Source organism: Grammomys surdaster, unplaced genomic scaffold, assembly GCF_004785775.1.
Source record: "Grammomys surdaster isolate TR1022 unplaced genomic scaffold, NIH_TR_1.0 126178, whole genome shotgun sequence".
Lineage (NCBI taxonomy): Eukaryota > Metazoa > Chordata > Mammalia > Rodentia > Muridae > Grammomys > Grammomys surdaster.
Window position 1 is genome coordinate 7,033,462 of NW_021620984.1, and position 18,270 is coordinate 7,051,731.

Here is an 18,270-nt window from a genome sequence, read left to right on the forward strand (position 1 = left end):
CACTACGCCTGGCTTCCTCTACTTTATTTAATCTTCACCACCTTGGAGTGCTATGAAACTGAGACTTAGAATCTAGGCTTATGTGTGTGACTTTCCTAAATCACATATATGGCCATGGCCAAACAGATGTCATCTGTCTGACATTACAGCCTGACATCTGTTTACATTTGTTTATTTTGCCGTGTGTGTGTGTGTGTGTGTGTGTGTGTGTGTGTACATACATATGTGCATGCCACAGTGCATATGTGAACATTGGAGAACAGTTGTGGGAATTGGTTCTCTCTTTGTACTGTGTGGGTTCCAGAAACTGAACCCAGATCATCAGACCTAAAAGTAAGCTCTTTTATCCTTTGATCCCTCTCACTGGCTCAAGATAATCTTCTAAAAAGACTTCTCATCAATGTGTTGGGTTATTTGTTTTAAGAAGAAGGGTTACATCATAGCTTCTCAAACAGTCATTTAGAGGGGAGGTGCAGCATGTTGGTTAGGGTAGAGCCCCATGGTCAGATTTGGTAAAGTTTTCACCTTGTGACTTAAATTCTAGACCTCCATCTTAAACAGTCAGTTATAATAGATTGGATGCTGTGAACATTATACTGTGTGCGCATGGCAAATGCAGTAGTGTCTGTTATATTACTGTGTGATTATTTCAGTCCCTGAATCACATGAGAGGATGGTCCAGATTCTGGGCGTGGCCTCATTCAAGACATAAGGCCAATCACTTCGTCATCTCACCATCCAGCTCCTGCTCTGTAGAGTGACCAGTGTCCTGCCTGCTCCACCAAATCTGGAGATAACTAGCACAGAAGGAAGCACTTCCCTGTGCCACTGCTAACCCGTCAGATATCTCACTAGGAAGAGCAGATCGTTATGAAGATTTCTACCAATGTTATCTAGGAAGAGACCTTTGCTTCCTAGTGTGTAACTTGGGGTTGTTTATCCATCAATTCTAAATTACGCCTTCTATGCTTTTTAACTTTAAAACTTCCTGTTAAAAGATGAGAAAAGCCATTGTGTGTGCACTGTATGCTCTCTTACAGGATGAAACTGTAACAATAGAAACTGTCTTCCCGTTTGATGTCGCAGTCAGATTTGTTTCCACAAAGGTGTGTTCTGTGATGGGTGCTGGGAATCAGGTCAGAGTAATTCAAAGAAAAAAAATAGTGTGATTGCTGACCAGTCTTTTCTGTTCCTTGGTGGCAGTTTGAGCACCTGGAAAGAGTCTATGCAGACATCCCCTTTCTCTTGATGGCGGATGTTCTGAGTGCCTCCCCGTGGGCCCTCACGATTGTGTCCAGTGAGCTGCAGCTTGCTCCCTCTATGACAGCAATGGATCATCTGGAGTCCCAGATAGACAGAGGTGAAGCCTTCCATCACTCTCACATACGGGCCAGATGGGCGTGCCTGTCGGTTAGCGGTGTAATAGAGTTTTGCAAAAGAAGGGAACTTGAGACTTACACATTTAGAGTTAAGATATGATTAGCATGTATAGTATGCATGAATGTATTACATTTTAAAAGGTCAGATTTGGGGTTTGTTTGGTTCTGTTTTGAGAGAGGGTGTCGTGTAGCCAAAAGCTAGTCTTGCACTTGAGCTCCTGACCCTCCTGCCTTTACTTCTTGAGTGCGGTAATTACAGACATGGGTTGCCATACCCAGCATGAAAGATTAGAGGTTTTTTTTTTTTTTTTTTTTTTTACACTAAGGAAGTAACATTTTGAGAAATATACTTGAAAGCAAACTAGGATTTTCATTTTTGAAATGTTAAGTTTTTTCTTTTTTTAATTTGAAATTAGTGTTTACTGTTGTTAGAATTAGAACTAGGACAAGGTGTTTCTTAGATAGACAGCAGATTTGCTAACTCAGCAGCTAAAGCAGCCCGGAGAGCAGGCTCAAACCTACACATCTTTCCTGTTCAGTGTACGTTCATAAACTGTTGCACATTATAAAGTGTGTGTTATAAGGTATATAATTGTGAATGTTGAACGGAGCAGAAGTCTACTCAAGCAGACGCTCAGGTTAAGGGTTGTGAGAAAAGCAGACCAGCAGCTGCTGGGTGCCTCAGTGCCGGCCTTGGCCATTGCTTGCACTGTTTAGTCAGAGTTGATTTGCTTGTGTGATGTTGGCCATTTCTAAGATCCTGGCTTGGCTTCCCTCTGTCTTTAAGTCTTCAGCTGCCACAGAACTTTAGGCTGCTCGTGTTACTGGTCCTGCTAGAAGGATCAGTGTACAGGCAAAGGGAGAAACCGAGTCCAGCGTCTCATGCCCGTTCTCACCGCCATCCTGGCCCCCTCTCTCCGGGCTTGAAGACATAGCTTTCTAGCTGGATTGTTTCCCTTTTCCCTGGTGCATGCTGCTGGAATCCGATTCCTCTGAGTAGGATTTCCTGGCGTTCCACCTCCAGCAGTGCAGCACCCTGGATTTTGGCGTCAGGCTCTGTGAAGCTTGCAGACACGCCTCACAGCGGTCTCTCCTCCTCTGCTTTCCTCCCATTGAGCTGAGGCTGACTTGGTTTTAGCAGGCATTGCTCTGTGGGAATTTGAACAGTTATCTATCACTTTGTCCAAAACCCTCTCATATCTCTCCCACCTGTTTGACCTCTGCTCCTTGTGACTCACAAGCTCGGACTCTGATCCTCCTCTGCAGGACTTCCCACTTGTCTTCACAGCCATGACACTCTGTACATACCTCTGTTGTGACAGCCCATTATCTGTCTCCACAAATGACGCTGCGGTAGACTCTGCTCCTTTAGACTCAGAGCCTGTCTTTTTCATCTTTATATTGGTGACATCATTTAATGACCGTATATTACATTGAGGACTACTTTCCGGTTTGAAGCCCTGATATTTCAGTGTCTCGTTGCTGGTGTAACAGTGAGCATGAAGTTCGCCTCATCTTAAAGTTCCAGAGGTTGGAGATCCTAGAAGTAACGTGTCTCAGATTCTAGGGACGCTCAGGCTCCTGACCTCTCCCAACGCCGAGGGCCACTTGCGTTTTGCCTCATGGCTCCTCTCTTACTCACAGTCCACAGTGTCACACTTCCATGTCACAAATTCGTCACACTGATTTGTTAGCAGACATCATCAGCATTCTGCCTAACTTAGACTTTAGGGAGAGCCTTGGTATGACCAGCCCAGGATTTTATAAAAGCATCTCCAAAGGCTTGAACTGATGCATTCCTAAAAAAGCATTAGACTGCAATATTGTCTGTTACTTTTTACGTTTATTTGAGACAACTTAAGAACTGACCAGCCCTTTTCTTTCTCACTGGGGTCTACTTGTCCACAGCCAGATAGCCGTTCACCTAGTATAGTCGTCTTTATTGGGCAGCTATAAAAATACTAACCTAGTGTTTAGGAATGTTGTTATTCCATAGTTGCTCACAGATTTGCTGTAATTGTGTTAGCTAGAAGCTGTCATCCACTTGCATTGAAAGCCTGACATTGTGGCTGTGGAGTGTTGAAAGGAGAGCTCTGGGTTAGATAGATACAGAAACAGCAAGAGGAACTCTCCAGTGAGGTGAGTGCAGCAGGGTAGCATGGAGCGAGGGGTGTCAGTTTCTGTTAGAGTGAGTTCCATAGTGAATCAAAAAGAGGAATGATGACAGAAGTGCTGGAGGGACGGAGTTTTCTTTTTCTTACCCCCAAAATATCTCCCTCCCTCCCTCCCTCCCTCCCTCCCTCCCTCCTCCCTCTCTTCTTCCCTCCCTCCCTCCCTCCCCCTCTCTCTTTCCCTCCCTCCATTCCTTCCTTTCTTTCTTCTTTCCTTCCTTTCTTTCTTTTTCTTTCTTGCTTTCTTGCCATGAAATAATTTGGAAAAAGGAAACCAGTTACCTTATGGTATCATGTTTCTTCAGGCTGTCTGTATTCCTGGCTTTTCAGTAGGACTTGGTTGCAGATCTATAGATGTCTTGTTGGTGGTGGGGTGTGCACATATGTATATGTGTGAGTACACGCATCCATGTGCACATGCAAGCCAGAAGAGGGTGTCAGCTGTCCTGCTACATTTCCACCCACTGGTTTTTACTATTATAAATATTGATAGAGTAGCCCAATAGTAGACTTACATGATGTAGAAAAAGTAATTAGCATTTCTGAGCGTTGGTTTCTAAGTTTCTAAAAGCAGTTAATTTGTAAAGTATTGCTTTGTCTACTTGAGGCAAAACTCTCGTAGATTAAATTATGCATAGGCTATAAGGAGTCTTTCTTGCAGTTGTCTTACAGACAGGAGAGAGCGCTAGCGAGTGCTTCTGTCTTCGCTGCCCAGCTTCTGGAAACATTGAAGGTGGAGTGGCAACAGGACATTACATTATCTCCTGGAAGAGGTACAAGTCACACTGGCCCTCAGTGTCTTCTCTAATATCTTTACTGTTTGTCATTACCATTTAACATACTGAAGTGCCGGGTGAAGTTACAGCCGTATGCACGTGCTTTGGCTCCAGGGTCTGAGAAGGCAGAACTGTAAGCCACAGGCTAACACTTCTCAAATCTGGTGGTCTCAGGACACCTTTATACCTGAAAAATCCCTGGGAACACTGAAGTTTCTATGTTATACGAGTTAAGCATCAACCGAAAGGCACTTATTTGTCTGCCGTGCTACTGTAATTCTGTAAGGTTCTGGTGACAGTCACAGCAGCTCCTGCCTTAGCTCCCAGGAGCCCTGGGTTCTAGCATCTGCTCGTTGAACATTCAGAACAACAGTGGGATTCAGAAAGCTCCTTCTGGACAAAGTGCTGTTGGTGGAAAGTGGATAACTTATTTTTCTTTTGAAGCTAGTTGGTACGACAGGTTCCTGTGTTTGGTTAAATCGCTTTTTAAGTGTGAGTTTCAAAGCTGCACTTTTTGCCGTAGGGCCTCAGGCATGGGAAATCTCCCCGCAGTCAGGACTGTCATCACACTGCCTCACGTGATTGTTGAAAACATCCCTCTCCACGTGAACGCAGGTAGGATTCACATGTTACTGATACTGGGCTTTGAAGAATTTACTTTTGTAACAGTGTATTATGCAAAATGGCTAACATCTATAAACTTTAAATGGCCCAACTCTAACTGTTATCAGCCAAACCGCACATGCCATTTCATCTGTGAATATTTTAGTATGATTGGAAGCACTGTTTTTTGTGAACCTAATTGTTTCATTATTGTGACTTAAAATTATCAGTGGATTCTTTGAGTAGGAGGGTGGTTGAGGCCGGATCTCACTATTTAGTCCTGGATAGCCTTGAACTTGCTAAGTAGACCAGACTGGCCTCAAGCTCATACAGAGCCTCCTGCCTCTGCCTCATGAGTGCTGAGATAAAAGGTGTGTGCTACTGTGCCCAGGCTAGCAATAGATTCTTAAACCATCAGCAGATTCCAATGCTGAAGCTTTGGTTGGCTGGGTGTTTCTCTGCTTATCTTAAGGTGCTTCCATTGCAGTGGTGGGTACGTCTCATAGCCGGCTAAGTCTCTAGGTGGGCTGCTGTCCTGCCCCTCGTCCTCACTCCCTCATTGTTACCCCGGGCACTGGTCTCGGTGCTCCTGTCTGCACATCCACCTCCTCTCCTGCTTCCACCTCCCCTCCCCTCTTCCTGTTTATTTGTTGAGGAAACCAACTCATTTGGTAGAATTTCTAACAGCCTGATTTTATGATGTCATGTTTAACTGTTTTCATATCCCTGTAAATTGACAGTCATCAGACTTGATCAGATTCAGGTTTAAATTTTTGTTAGGAATTATTCAGTCCCCTTTAGTGGGCACATAACTGTGCCACCCTCCTGTTTTTATATAGGATCACATACAGTCCAGGCTAATCTCAAATTAGGAAGCACATAGTATCATAATTTCAACCTACCACTGTACCCCCCTTCTCCCTCCCTTGGGCGCCGCCCCGGGGGGGGGGAAGGTAGGGTGACATGTAGTTCAGGCTAGCCTCAAACTCACTGTATAGCCAAGGCTGGCCTTAAACTGCCACTGCTCGTTCTGCCGTTCTGCCTCTCCCTTCTAAGTGCATGGCTTACAGGTGTGCCCCACCACATGCCAGGCTCATTTCTCCTCTCTTACTGAATAATTCTATTAAGAGAAACATTTCATTATCAGCCCCCAGCATGTCTGTATGATTTTAAAAATAGCATACAGTGCCTGCCTCCTACCATGCCACCTCCTGCAGTGCTTGCTTGAGCAGAGCTGCATGTGACAGAACAGCACCGACCACATTAGAGTGGCCTCTGCAAGGATGGTCACAAACTCACAGAACATTCCACTTTTATATGTCAGAAAAAATAAGTCTGCAGAACTCCACTGAAAAGTCTGAGCAAGTGGATGAGTGGAAATTTTATGTAGTTTCAGTAAAATACAGTGTTTGCTTATTCTAGTTTAGGAACTGTGGTTGGTATTTTGGGAGATGGTTTGCAGATTTGTAAGTCATTTGTAGCAGTTTGTGGCAGCTGACTCTTGATTCTGTGCTGTGCAGTCACTTTCAGACATACTTCCTTCTCAGCCTGTCCTGTCAGCATCCTTTCCCAATGAAAGGATCTCATATGCAAAGCCGTAGCTTGTGTACCACTGTGTCTGTCTAATACAAAGTCTGGGTGATGAGCTGGCTTTCACTTCACCAAGGGACCCATGCTCTTCCTCTGTAGACCTGCCCTCGTTTGGACGTGTCAGAGAGTCATTACCTGTCAGGTACCACTTACAGAATAAGACTGACTTGGTTCAAGATGTGGAAATTTCTGTGGAGCCCAGTGATGCCTTCATGTTCTCAGGCCTCAAACAGGTACAGGTCATCCTTCTGGTGTGTCATGTGTGACCACAGGAGTAGGACCAAGAAGTGGACAGCTGGGGTTTGTGTTTTGATAGTGGTAAAATTTTAAGCCTTTTAAAAGATTAAGTTTAACTTCCTGCAGAGATGTGTTACTGTTTCCTGTCTTTGAGATCAGACAGATGGGTTCTTACTCCTTATACAGCATGGTTCACTGCTGACTATATTATAATGACACCTTAGAATTCCTGAGAACCATAACCTCTTCTTTATTTGCCTTGTGTCTTGGCCTGTGGCCTGGAGCACAGCCATACTGAGGTTAGAGCTTACAGACTTGTACAGGGTTTGATCTTGCATAGAAGTTACTTTTCTCTGCTATGTTCAGGAACTTTTGGGGGGGGGGAGGGGCTATTCAACATTTTTTCCTTATTCAGTCAAATCAGATGGAAAAGTTTATCTATTTTTAAAATGAAAAACTCAGTCAAAAAACATGTTCCCAAGGAGAGTCAGGATGCTAACAGACACCTCACATTTGTCAGGAAGTGCCTTTTATGAATAAGGGACAGTTTTAATTATAGGAGCAAATGTGTCTTAACACAAGTGTCTACCCTGGACAAACCAACCAGTTTGCTTCGCGTATTCAGAATGCTGGGTTTGTTGTTAGATGCACAGTAGAATTGAACAAGCATTGTGCAGTGTTGCTGTGTACCATTATACATTGATACATACCCTAGCTTTAGTACAACACAAGCCTGTGCTGTTGTCCCCGGCACAGTATGTGCACATACATACATGTTTCTCATTTATAAACTAAGAAGTTGTTTCCGGGTATTGTCTTGCCAAAATTTTAAAATGCATATTTTTCTGAAGTTTAATTTTTTTGTTATGTATTTACTGTGTGTTGAGAGTGTCCTGTACATTTGCATCAGGGCAGCTACGGAGGTCTCCTTACCTCATGTGGGACCTGGAGACTGAACTCAGGTTGTGGGCTGGGCAGCATGCGGAGCCCTCAAGTATTAGTAAAGATTTCCAACACGCCTTTCCCCCTGAAGCTGTTTACCTTAATTTATAGTATTAAATCCCTAAGAGAAATAATCAAAATCTTATGGTTTTTATTTTGATGAAAAATGCCTATACAGAGATACAGGAAGTCTTTTGGTAAATTATTATGTAATATCCTTTGAAGATTGTAATATACCTGGTATAGACAAAGTGGTAACCTGACAGAGTTCTTAAGAAGGTACGTGCCGCCCTTCAGGCTTGACAGAAACTGAGTGATGGTGGCTGTGTCATGCAGTGAGTGTCCTATGTTTTAGGCGGCGTGCTAGTAGAGAGCACGCGTCCTTCCCCAGAAGGACTTGTCCTTCGTAATGATCGAGGGTAACGGCGGTGTAAGGGATGTGTGTTCATGCAGGAGTCTGTGCGTGCCTGTCACTGTTTCCCTCTGGATTTTTATCACTAGATCCGATTGCGTATTCTACCTGGCACCAAGCAGGAAATGCTGTATAATTTCTACCCTCTGATGGCTGGGTACCAGCAGCTACCATCGCTCAACATCAACCTGCTTCGGTTTCCCAACTTCACCAACCAGCTGCTCCGACGGTTTATACCGACCAGCATTTTTGTGAAGGTAAGGCTTCGGCTTTCCCTGGCTGTTAGACTCACTATCTTAAAAGCAGACAGAAGCTTCGCTGAGTGAAAGTGGAGGCTGGCAGTGATAGCATTTGCTTTTGTTGTATGCATTTGATAATTCTGTTGATTTCCGTGGTACTATTTTATAGAATCTAACTTCCAAGATTGTCATTTTCGTAGATCAGTGATTCACAAGCTGTGGGTTGTGACCATCAGAAAACACGTTTCTGATGGTCTTAGGAACCCCCACCCATACATTCATTTTTGTTGCTGCTTCATAACTGCCATTTTGCTACTGAGGCATATCTCAGTTTTTAAAACCATTGGCAATACATGTTTTTCCATGGTCTCGACCCACAAGATGTCTTAGGTAATTAGTGACTTGTCTTTGCGGTGTCCTTGAACTTGGTTTCCCTTAGACATAATAAAGTGTGTTTTCAGTTGTAGTTCATAACTGTTTTTTATCAGATGGATTAACTTTCTAAGTAGCCTTAAACTTTACTAGTTCTTACCTCTTTAATTCTGGATTTAGATTCCTTCTGAAAAATGGCCAGAAATTATCTGCTTTGATTGCTGTGTATGTGTGTGTGTGTGTGTGTGTGTGTGTGTGTGTGTGTGTAGGAGCAAAATACTGGACTAGTATTTAATTTAGCTCAGCACTCACTTCTGACACAGCATCTAAGGAAGAAGTACATCACAGACACCCCCATCTGGGCTCCTTCCAGAGGGTGTGGTTTTCCTCTGTAGCCCCTTTGTGTGAAAGGGTAAGAAGTCCATGCCTCCTGTTGGGAGGACTGCTGCTCTTACACACCTTCCCGTGTCTGCCTTAAGGGTTAGGGATCCTTTCTTTGTCAGAAATTGGTAGTGGCGATTATGTCTATACTGATGTCTCCACACTCCCCGCTAGTTATAGACTTTATACACAGCATTGCTTCCCTTAGTGGGTGGTTTACTAACTCTCAAGCTCCTATCCCTTACTGTGCTTCACAGATTATAAACGGACACCACAGACTTATGTAAGGATGTAAGCAGCTTTGTATTCCTGAGAGCCAGGGTTTGATCCCGAGCACCAAAAGTAACAGGAGCTCTCTCTCTATTAGATTTGTAAACATTCTTACCTGGTCTCATTTTAAAGGCGCCCACCTCACCGGTTCTTGTCTGATGTTGCTGCAGACATTGGTGACTATTCCGAGGAGAGAGGCGTGTGCTCATCAGTTCGTCCCCTTCACTCCTTTATCTTCCAAACCTAATCCTCACAAGGCCACCTCCCTCTTTGATTGCTTTCATGCTAGACCTCTTTTGGTAGTGGTTGTTTAAATTCATGAGGAAAGGTTCCAGGTAATAAGCATAAGTTTAAATGCAATTAGCACATCGTTTTCCAACTGCCACGCCACCTTGTTACCTTCGCTGCAGTCAAGAGTGAGCCCCAGCTTCCTTGGGCACTCCGTCATCTGTTGGAGAACCTACAGTTCCACAGAGTATACGTCTTGAAATACATGCATGCCATCTGAGACAAGGTCTTTATGTACAGCCAAGCCAGCTTCGAACTCTCCACCCTTCTGCTTCAGCTTATAAGAGATGGTATTATAGGCATATCACCATGCCCTTCTCCTAACTTCTGTCAGTTAAAGTGGTTTGCGGGCTACCCTTTCCCACATACTGAATGATCACTTCCTAAGGTTTTAACTCTACTGTGCCTTTATGTAAGTCTAGGCCGGTCAGCGTAGCAGGTAACCACTTGCCACTTGAGAGTAAATGAAATTAAACTTAGAAGCCTTAGTGTCTGAATTAGCCATGTGCTCAGAAGCTAAATAGGATTAGTCACTTGAGAGTAAATGAAATTAAACTTAGAAGTCTTAGTGTCTGAATTAGCCACACGTCATGTGCTCAGAAGCTAAATAGGACCCGTCAGCTGTTGAGCAGAGCTATTCTAAAGCAGAGGTGGCCACTACTGTACTTCCATTGAGGTAATTGTGCAGTGTGCATATGTGGGTAAGTAAGTGGGCTGCCTCTGTGTTCTTAAGAAAGCTACCTTCATCAATACCAAGCAAATAAGAATAAAGTCAGGGGTAGGAGCCTAGTCTTCACTGTTCAGTTCCCACTGTAAATGTGAATATTATATGCTCCCCAGTCTAAAGGCCATGGCACCTGGAAGGGTGGGGCTAAGAATGAGGCCGACTGAAGTCTCATGCAGTAGGTGACTTTATTCAGAGCATCTGACAGTTTATACTCTGATAGTTTAAGAAGAATCACCTCAGGCTGGAGAGATGGCTCAGAACTTAAGAGCACTAGCTGCTCTTCCAGAGGTCTTGAGTTCAGTTCCCAGCAACCACACGGTGGCTCACAACCATCTGTAATGGGATCTGGTGTCCTCTTCTGGTGTGCAGGAATACCTGTAGGCAGAATGCTGTGTACATAGTAAATAAATAATTAAAAAAAATAAAAGAGTCACCTCAAACATAGCAGCATATAAACAAATAATAGTTGGGATGACTAATCTGAGGTAAACTCACTCCTGTCCGCTACACCTGGGAGGGGCCCAAAAGCACATTCCAAGAACAATTCATGGTTTTGAAGAAATTGAAGTCACAAGACTATTGTCTAGTTTTCTTGAAGTTTCCTTGTAACTCTCGAAATTCCTCAGAATTCTCCTTACCTGACTCCATTCTCGGAGCATGTTTGACACCCACACATACTACACATGCCTTGCAAATGTATACCTGCACACTCATCCACACATATATACATGGAGTCCTCTGGAGACCTGTGCTACCTCAGGATAGCAAACAGCCTTTGATCGTGGCGTTATTCTGTTTCATATTCTGAGCACTTTCTCATGCTTCCTCCTACAGAAGCTGACTGTTGAGTATCTGTGATAAAATCACTTGCAAAAATTCCTTTATAGCCAGGCGTGGTTATGCACAACTTTAGTTCCAGCACCTGGGAGGCAGAGGTGGGTGGATTTTTGTGAGTTTGGGGCAAATTTAATCTATATAGAGAGTTCAGGGGCACCCGGAGTTACACAGAGAGAACCTGTCTTTAAAAAAACAAAACTTTTACCCATTAGGTGATTCTGTAACTAGAAATTTTACAGCTTAAATACTTACATTCATCGTCAACACTACAAAACAAAGCAGTTGTAATGCCGAGTGAGTCTGCCTGTATGTATACACGTGCATATGAACATCTGTGTGGAGGTCAAAGGTCAGCCTTATATTGTTTGTCAGGTGTTGTCCATCTTGCTTTTTGAGAGGATCTGTCACTGGCCTGGAACTTGTCAGTAAGCCGTGTTGACTGTCAGTGAGCCCCAGGATCTGCTTGTCTCTGCCTTCTTATCATTGCTGGGCACAAGCACGTGCTCCCGGGCCCTGCTTTTTCCCTTGACATCTGGGAGTCAAGCCCTGATCTGATCCTCAGCTCTGTGATGTCTTCATTTGTTCTTAGCACTGACTGTTGTGATGTGGTGTTCTACGTTTTATTGTCAGCATAGAAAAATGGTGAAGTATTTGCTTTTATCCTTGAGCTATACGGATGGATGGATGGATGGATGGATGGATGGATGGATGGATAGATGGAAGGATGGGTGGATGGATGGATGGATGGATGGATGATGGATGGATGGATGGATGGAAGGGTGGGTGGGTGGGTGGAAGGATGGATGGATGGATGGATGGGTGGGTGGGTGGATGGGTGGGTGGATGTATGGATGTATGGATGAATGGATACTTTGGAAGTTCATTCTAAAACACATTTTTCCCAAATTTGAGGTTAGAGGATCCTGAATGCCCAAAAGAGCTTTGTGTCAGCTCAGGTTTTGAGACACAGGGCAACCCTGAGCTTTCTTGGTTGGCGGGCATTGCAAGTAGCTCCCATTTTACACAGGTTACGAGGATCTGTGGGAACATCGGGAGCATAGGGCTAGGAGTGAGGTGTGGACTCAAGTGGATCTGCAGTAGACGTACATGGGCCACTGCTATTTCAGTTTTATAAAATAGTCACAGAAATTCCAAAATGCTTTCAATAATAGAGCCCTTCTGATGACTGTGTTGTAATCCATCTTGCTTTTCCTGTTGTAAAGCCACAGGGTCGACTCTTGGAAGATACCTCCATCGCTGCTGCATGATGTCCAGGACAAGCTCATGGTGTTATTACAGAGGAGGCAAAAGGGTACCAGGGAGGCTACCGTGACTGTAGTGTTGATCATGGTGAAAAGTTAATCTTGCCTATTTTTTAATGGATATAATACCAGCTATTCAGAGGAACTCATGGTTAAAATACTGAGGAAATCATCTCCAGTTTCACTAATAAAAGTTTGAAATGTGTCAGTGTGACGTGAAAGGGTGTCAGGTCATCGTTGCTGTTAGAAGTCCTTTCGTGGTTAGTGCAGTGTGTCTTCTGTACAGCATCAGTAGACACAGATACCCAACCAAGTGTGGATGTCAGAGGAGACGCCACTCACCTGGGTCTGCCTGCAAGTGACCCACCCCATTAGTCCCCTGCGTGTTTCTGCATACACAGCAAGCAGCACAGGTCTGTCTGACTGCGGGACAGACCTCCAGGGAAGGGGGCTCATTAGAGCAGTTGAAAGGTGTGTTTTATTTACCGTCAGAAAGTTTCAAACTACAATCCGTACATGCATTTGTGTGCTTCCTGAAAGAACCTGATTATAAGCGTCATTACTAAACTAAGTCTGGGAGAATGAAGCATTAAGAGTCTTCAGTCCCATTATAGAATTTCCTAAGTGCTATATAGAACAACCTTTACGTTCATGGAAATGGAAACAGATCATATGGGGAACATTTTCTTTGTAAAATATCTTAATTTAAAAGTACATAATTTCATGGATATTTGTATTATGCAGACTGTGGGCATATTGTAAAAAGGAAATAGTGATGTAAATAAAATATGTTCTCTTTCACATCTGCTTGTGATACCTTTGATTTTTTTTATGTGGTTAGATGTCTTTTCTGTGGTTGGATCTCAGTATATGAAACAGCCTTTACCAAGAACACTTTGCCAGGTGACTGGAGAGCACAGGAAGGTCTCTCTGTGTTCCAGGACCTGCTCAGGCAGTACAAGGTTGTATGGGGGCATGAGTTCTGTGTCATGGGTTTTGAGGGAGAGGCCATCAGAGTCTGGCTCTGGAGTGGCCTAGGATCTCCTCTGTGTGGCTGGCTGGCTGGCTAGTGACTGCCTCCCTCAGTGAATTGAGTTTTCCCAAAGAGAAGCTGACAGGACCTGTTCCTTTAGGCTGTGACGATATCAGTTAACAGCTGAGGACAGCTTGGCCCCGCCAGAGCCAAGGTCCACTCTTAGCTAGACTACCCTCCTGCTTCCCGTGGAGGATGGTTATGTGCACTTGTCATAGGCATTGTACATAAAGTGATATGGAAGTGAGAACACACATGTATATGAACGCACATACCTAATATAAACCATACACACGGTTCATGAGATACCTGCCCTCTTTGTTGGCCCCTGTTTTGTATGCTAGTGTTTTGTTTTGATTCTTCATTGTAACCTGCCAAGTTGATCCTGTGGCCTCTGGTAAGACATACCTGGAAATCTGAAAACTTCCACCCGAAGGTCTCTAAGGTCCCTGTGGACACTACGGTACTTGGACATAATGCACTAGCCATAAAGTCCCATGCATTGACACTGACAGTTTCAAGTATAAGATTTGTGCTCGTGCCAGACAATCACTGGCGTGCACTTCAGCGTAGCCTGAATGTTAGCGTGGCGTCATAACTGCATTAACTTTGTCTGCTTTACCAAATAAGTCTGTTTTTAAATTTTCCATATAGGCGGGGATAAAAATTTTATTACCTGTGGCCAAGAAATATCCCATATTGTAAATTCTGTGAATACATTCTCTTGGTCTGTTTTGAAACTGGATTTCTTTGTTGAAAAAATGTATAAGATTATGACTTATCTTGTGTTTAAAAAGTCAAATCTGGCTTAATGTTGTAAGGGCTGTCATTTCACCAGGGTCCTGTCTTTCTTTCTCTTCCTTCATCATGTCACCTGGGACCTCTGCCCCTTGTGAGAATGTCCGCCTTCTTGCCTTTGTACGGTATTACGTTCACTACCCGGCATTGCTGTGTACTGGCATGCACCGTGCGTGGTGGTTTTTAACCAGGACAGTATGTATTAGGAGATTTGTGTAAAAGCATGACTCTCAGACAGTGCTGTGAGCACCAGCCCAAGATCCAGATGTTACCATGTGGCTCCCTTAGAGCCACACACTCAACTCTGAATCCTCAGCTGTGATTATCTTCAGCATCCTGGGCTCCTTGTCCTCAAATTCTTAGAGCAGTTGGTTTTTCCACCTGTGGGTCACCACCCCTTCAAGGGTCGAATGACCCTTACACATGGGGTCTCCTAAGACCATTGGAAAACACAGATATTTACAATACGGTTCACGAACAGTAGCAAAATTACAGTTATCAAGTAGCAACAAAAATAATTTTATGGTTGGGGGTCACCACAACATGAGGGGACTGTATTAAGGGGCCAGCAGCATTAGGAAGGCTGAGAATCACTGAATTAAAGCATTTTTAAGGAGTGTGACTGCTGTGTTGAGGTTTTTTCAAATGCTGGTTATTTGAGGGGAAGATTGGTTTTGTTTTAGTTTAATTCTTCCTTCACAGCCCACATTATCATTACCCAGAATTCCTTCCTGTGAGGACTCCCCGTCCCCTGGCAGATGGAAGGTAACCCCTTTAAATGGACGAGTCCATCCAGTCTGTCTCGGGGTTTCTGTGGGACGAGGTAAGGTTTTAGTAGGCTTACATGTCCTAAACCCAGTCGGGAAGCCAAGGCAGGTGTTGGGATTCAGACCTAGAACAAACAGCTGAGGTACATATTTTACATACCAAAGCCTGGTATATACCTGGCCTCCAGCCTCCCCTCTCCCAGCAACCCTCAGGCCCTACCTGTTACAAGGCATTCCCTCCCCACAGCTCTTCCCTATAAAAAGCAAATGTCTTGGTCTCTCCCATCTGCATACATGCGCTCTCTCTCTCTCTCTCTCTCTCTCTCTCTCTCTCTCTCTCTCTCTCTTTTTCCCCTCTCTTACCCCTGCCTCTGGTCCCTCCCTATGGTGACTTCACTGATCCCCTCCTTGGGACCAGTGAACTGGCCGGAGAATGGTTTCCCAATAAATCTTTGTGTGTGTTAATTCTGCTTGAATTGGCTCATTTCACTGGTGGAAAATAACTTATCAGCAGAAACTCAAACAGGGCAGGAACCTGGAGGCAGGAGCTGATGCAGAGGCTATGGAGGAGTGGGGCCTACTGGCTTGCTCCTCCTGACTTGCTCAGCCTGCTTTCTGGTAGAACTCGGGATCGCCAGGCCAGGAGTGGACCCAATCACAGTGGGCTGGGCCTCTGCACATCACTAATTAAGAAACTGCTCTGTAGGCTTGCCTGTACCCTCTTATGGAGGCATTCTCTCACTTGAAGTTCTCTCCCCCCTAAGAGGACATAAAACTAGTCTGTGCCTGCTCCCAGTGATACCTCTCTATAGCTTCCTCTCTTGACCTCAAAACCCAGAAAAAGCACCAAGCAGTCCAATTCTTACTTTGAAAACTGCTTAGTGCTGGGTTATATTATTTAATTAAATTGTAATGACTGTAATTGTCAGCATTCCTCCTAGGCTCTGCCCAACAGTTACCTGGCAACAGCCGTGTAGGCCTGGCTTGCTATAGACGGGGCTGTTTGGCCCCTCCTCTATCTCTCTGCCCCCTTCCTATGACTCTCTGAGCCCCTTCCGCTCTCCCTGACCCTTTTACCCTTCTCTCCCCTTCTTAACCAGCCTCTTCCCTCTCCCTGTCCCTTTCCCCATCTCCTTCCCTCTCCCTGTCCCTGTTCCCATCCCCTTCCCTCTCCCCCTCCCCCTCCCCTTCCTCTCCCCTCCCTTCCCCCTCCCCTCCCCTCCCCCTCCCTCTCCCTCTCCCTCTGCCACTCCCCACTCCTCTGTGTATGTCCTCTGTCCCCTCTCTCTCTGCCTCTACTCCCTTCTCAACTCCCCTTCCCATGCCCCCAAATAAACTCTATTCTGTACTAGACCATTGTATGGCTGGTACCTCAGGGGGAAGGGATGCTTCAGCATGGGCCTGTCAAGGCACCCCTCCCACCTCACCATACCAAGCTCTATCAAACATATCCAGGCTTTTTATCAAACACATCAGTAATCTTCAAGAAACAGTTACTCCATGGGTGGAGACTGTCAAACAAATGCAAATGTAGGCTTTATACCTTGTCATCAGTTTATTCGTGTCCTGTGAGGCTGGGTCCTCTCCATCTTTTCCTACAGAAAACCACAGCCCTAGGCAGGAGGATCATAAGAAAAAAAAATTACACTGTATTGTCACAATATCCCGAAGTAGCATTTTACTTGTTTTCTGAAACACATTTTACCAGAAGGAAAGATCTACTCACAGGTACAAGTGTGTCTGCATTTCAGGGTCTGTGTACTGTGTAAACTACACCCTGAGCAATCCCTTGAGTTTTCTTGTCTCAATCGCTGAAAGAATTTGAAACTTACAGCAACCTTGAGGCTGGGGCCCTATGTTTAGAGCACACCCTTGCCCAGATGTTTCAGCATGCATGACAAACGAGAACTGACAAACAGCCTAGATAGGCTGGACAAGACTTCCCAAAGTTGGACTGTACAGACGGCTCAGTGGTTAAAAGCACTGGCTGCTCTTTCACTGGACCTGTGTTGGGTCCCAGCACCCACAGGGCAGCTCACAGCCATCTGTAATTTCTGTTTTAGAGGATATGATGTCCTCTTCTGGCTTCATACATAAATGCAGGAAGAACGGCCATTTACACAAAAATGAATAAAAACTCAGATAAAAATATTACTAAAGTTGTGTATCTTGCCCAAGTGATAATTGCTAACACTGGCTGAGCCCTAAAGTGTGCCAAGTAGGGTGTACTTCTCTCTCCTTCAGCCTTAGAAGAGCTGCAATACTCAGCATGATGGATTCTATACGCTTAGCCCAGGGAGTAGCACTGTTAGTACTTGTTGGAGTAGGTGTGGCCTTGGAGTAGGTGTGTCATTGTAGGATGGGACCCTCATCCTAACTGCCTGGAAGCCAGTCTTCCACTAGCAGCCTTCAGATGAAGATGTAGAACTCTCAGCTCCTCCTGCACCATGCCTGCCTGGATGCTGCCATGTTCCCACCTTGATGATAATGGACTGAACCTCTGAACCTGTAAGCCAGCCCCAATGAAATGTTGTCCTTATAAGAGTTGCCTTGGTCATGGTGTCTGTTCACAGCAGTAAACTCTAACTAAGACACTCAGTATGGTATATGGTTTTGTGAGATAGGGTCTCAGCTGTGGCTCTGGCTGTCTCGGAATTAACCTTAAAGTCGAGGCTGGAGGTGAACACACAGTGAATCTCTTGCTTCAGCCTCCTGCTCAATCCTAAATTGTTTTATGTTAACTATACATTTGATGACAAAGAGCTATGCATTCTATGAGTTGAGAACCGGCCTTAAGACTGTAAAGTAGTAAGGTAGTAAAACTCCTAATTGTGCTTTGAAGTGTTCTCTGTCGGCTTCTTCTGAGCCACTTTCTGTGCTGGTTCCTAAGCCATAGAGGAGGCTCCATTCTTGAAGACCAGTGGGCAGAAAGAAAGAACGTCAGTCCAGTGTGAGAACAGGGCTGGCAAGCCAATGGGATAGCTAGTGTTGCTTTAAAGTACTTCCAAAACCAAAACCAAAAATTAGGTGTGGTATCTCTCTTGCCAGCAACTTGGGAAGCAGAGACAGGAGGATCACTGCAAGTTTGAGGTCAGCCTGGTCTACACAGGCCTCTCCAGACAGGTGGGGCTACATATACAGTGAGATCTTGTCTAAAAAAACAAAACAGAAAAAGCAAACCCAAAA

General features: G+C 44.6%; 1 protein-coding gene across 1 annotated transcript in view; it reads left to right on the plus strand.

Moving 5' to 3' along the window:
- The window catches only part of Trappc11 (trafficking protein particle complex 11), a 40,972-nt gene extending 27,683 nt beyond the window's left edge, over window positions 1-13,289 (plus strand). The window contains exons 24-30 of the mRNA XM_028757650.1: window positions 1,041-1,106; window positions 1,204-1,360; window positions 4,212-4,323; window positions 4,850-4,941; window positions 6,619-6,752; window positions 8,200-8,367; window positions 12,448-13,289. Of these exons, the coding sequence (XP_028613483.1) occupies window positions 1,041-1,106; window positions 1,204-1,360; window positions 4,212-4,323; window positions 4,850-4,941; window positions 6,619-6,752; window positions 8,200-8,367; window positions 12,448-12,492 (774 nt within the window). The 3' untranslated portion in view covers window positions 12,493-13,289. The remainder of the gene's footprint in view (window positions 1-1,040; window positions 1,107-1,203; window positions 1,361-4,211; window positions 4,324-4,849; window positions 4,942-6,618; window positions 6,753-8,199; window positions 8,368-12,447) is intronic.
- Window positions 13,290-18,270: the final 4,981 nt, after the last annotated feature.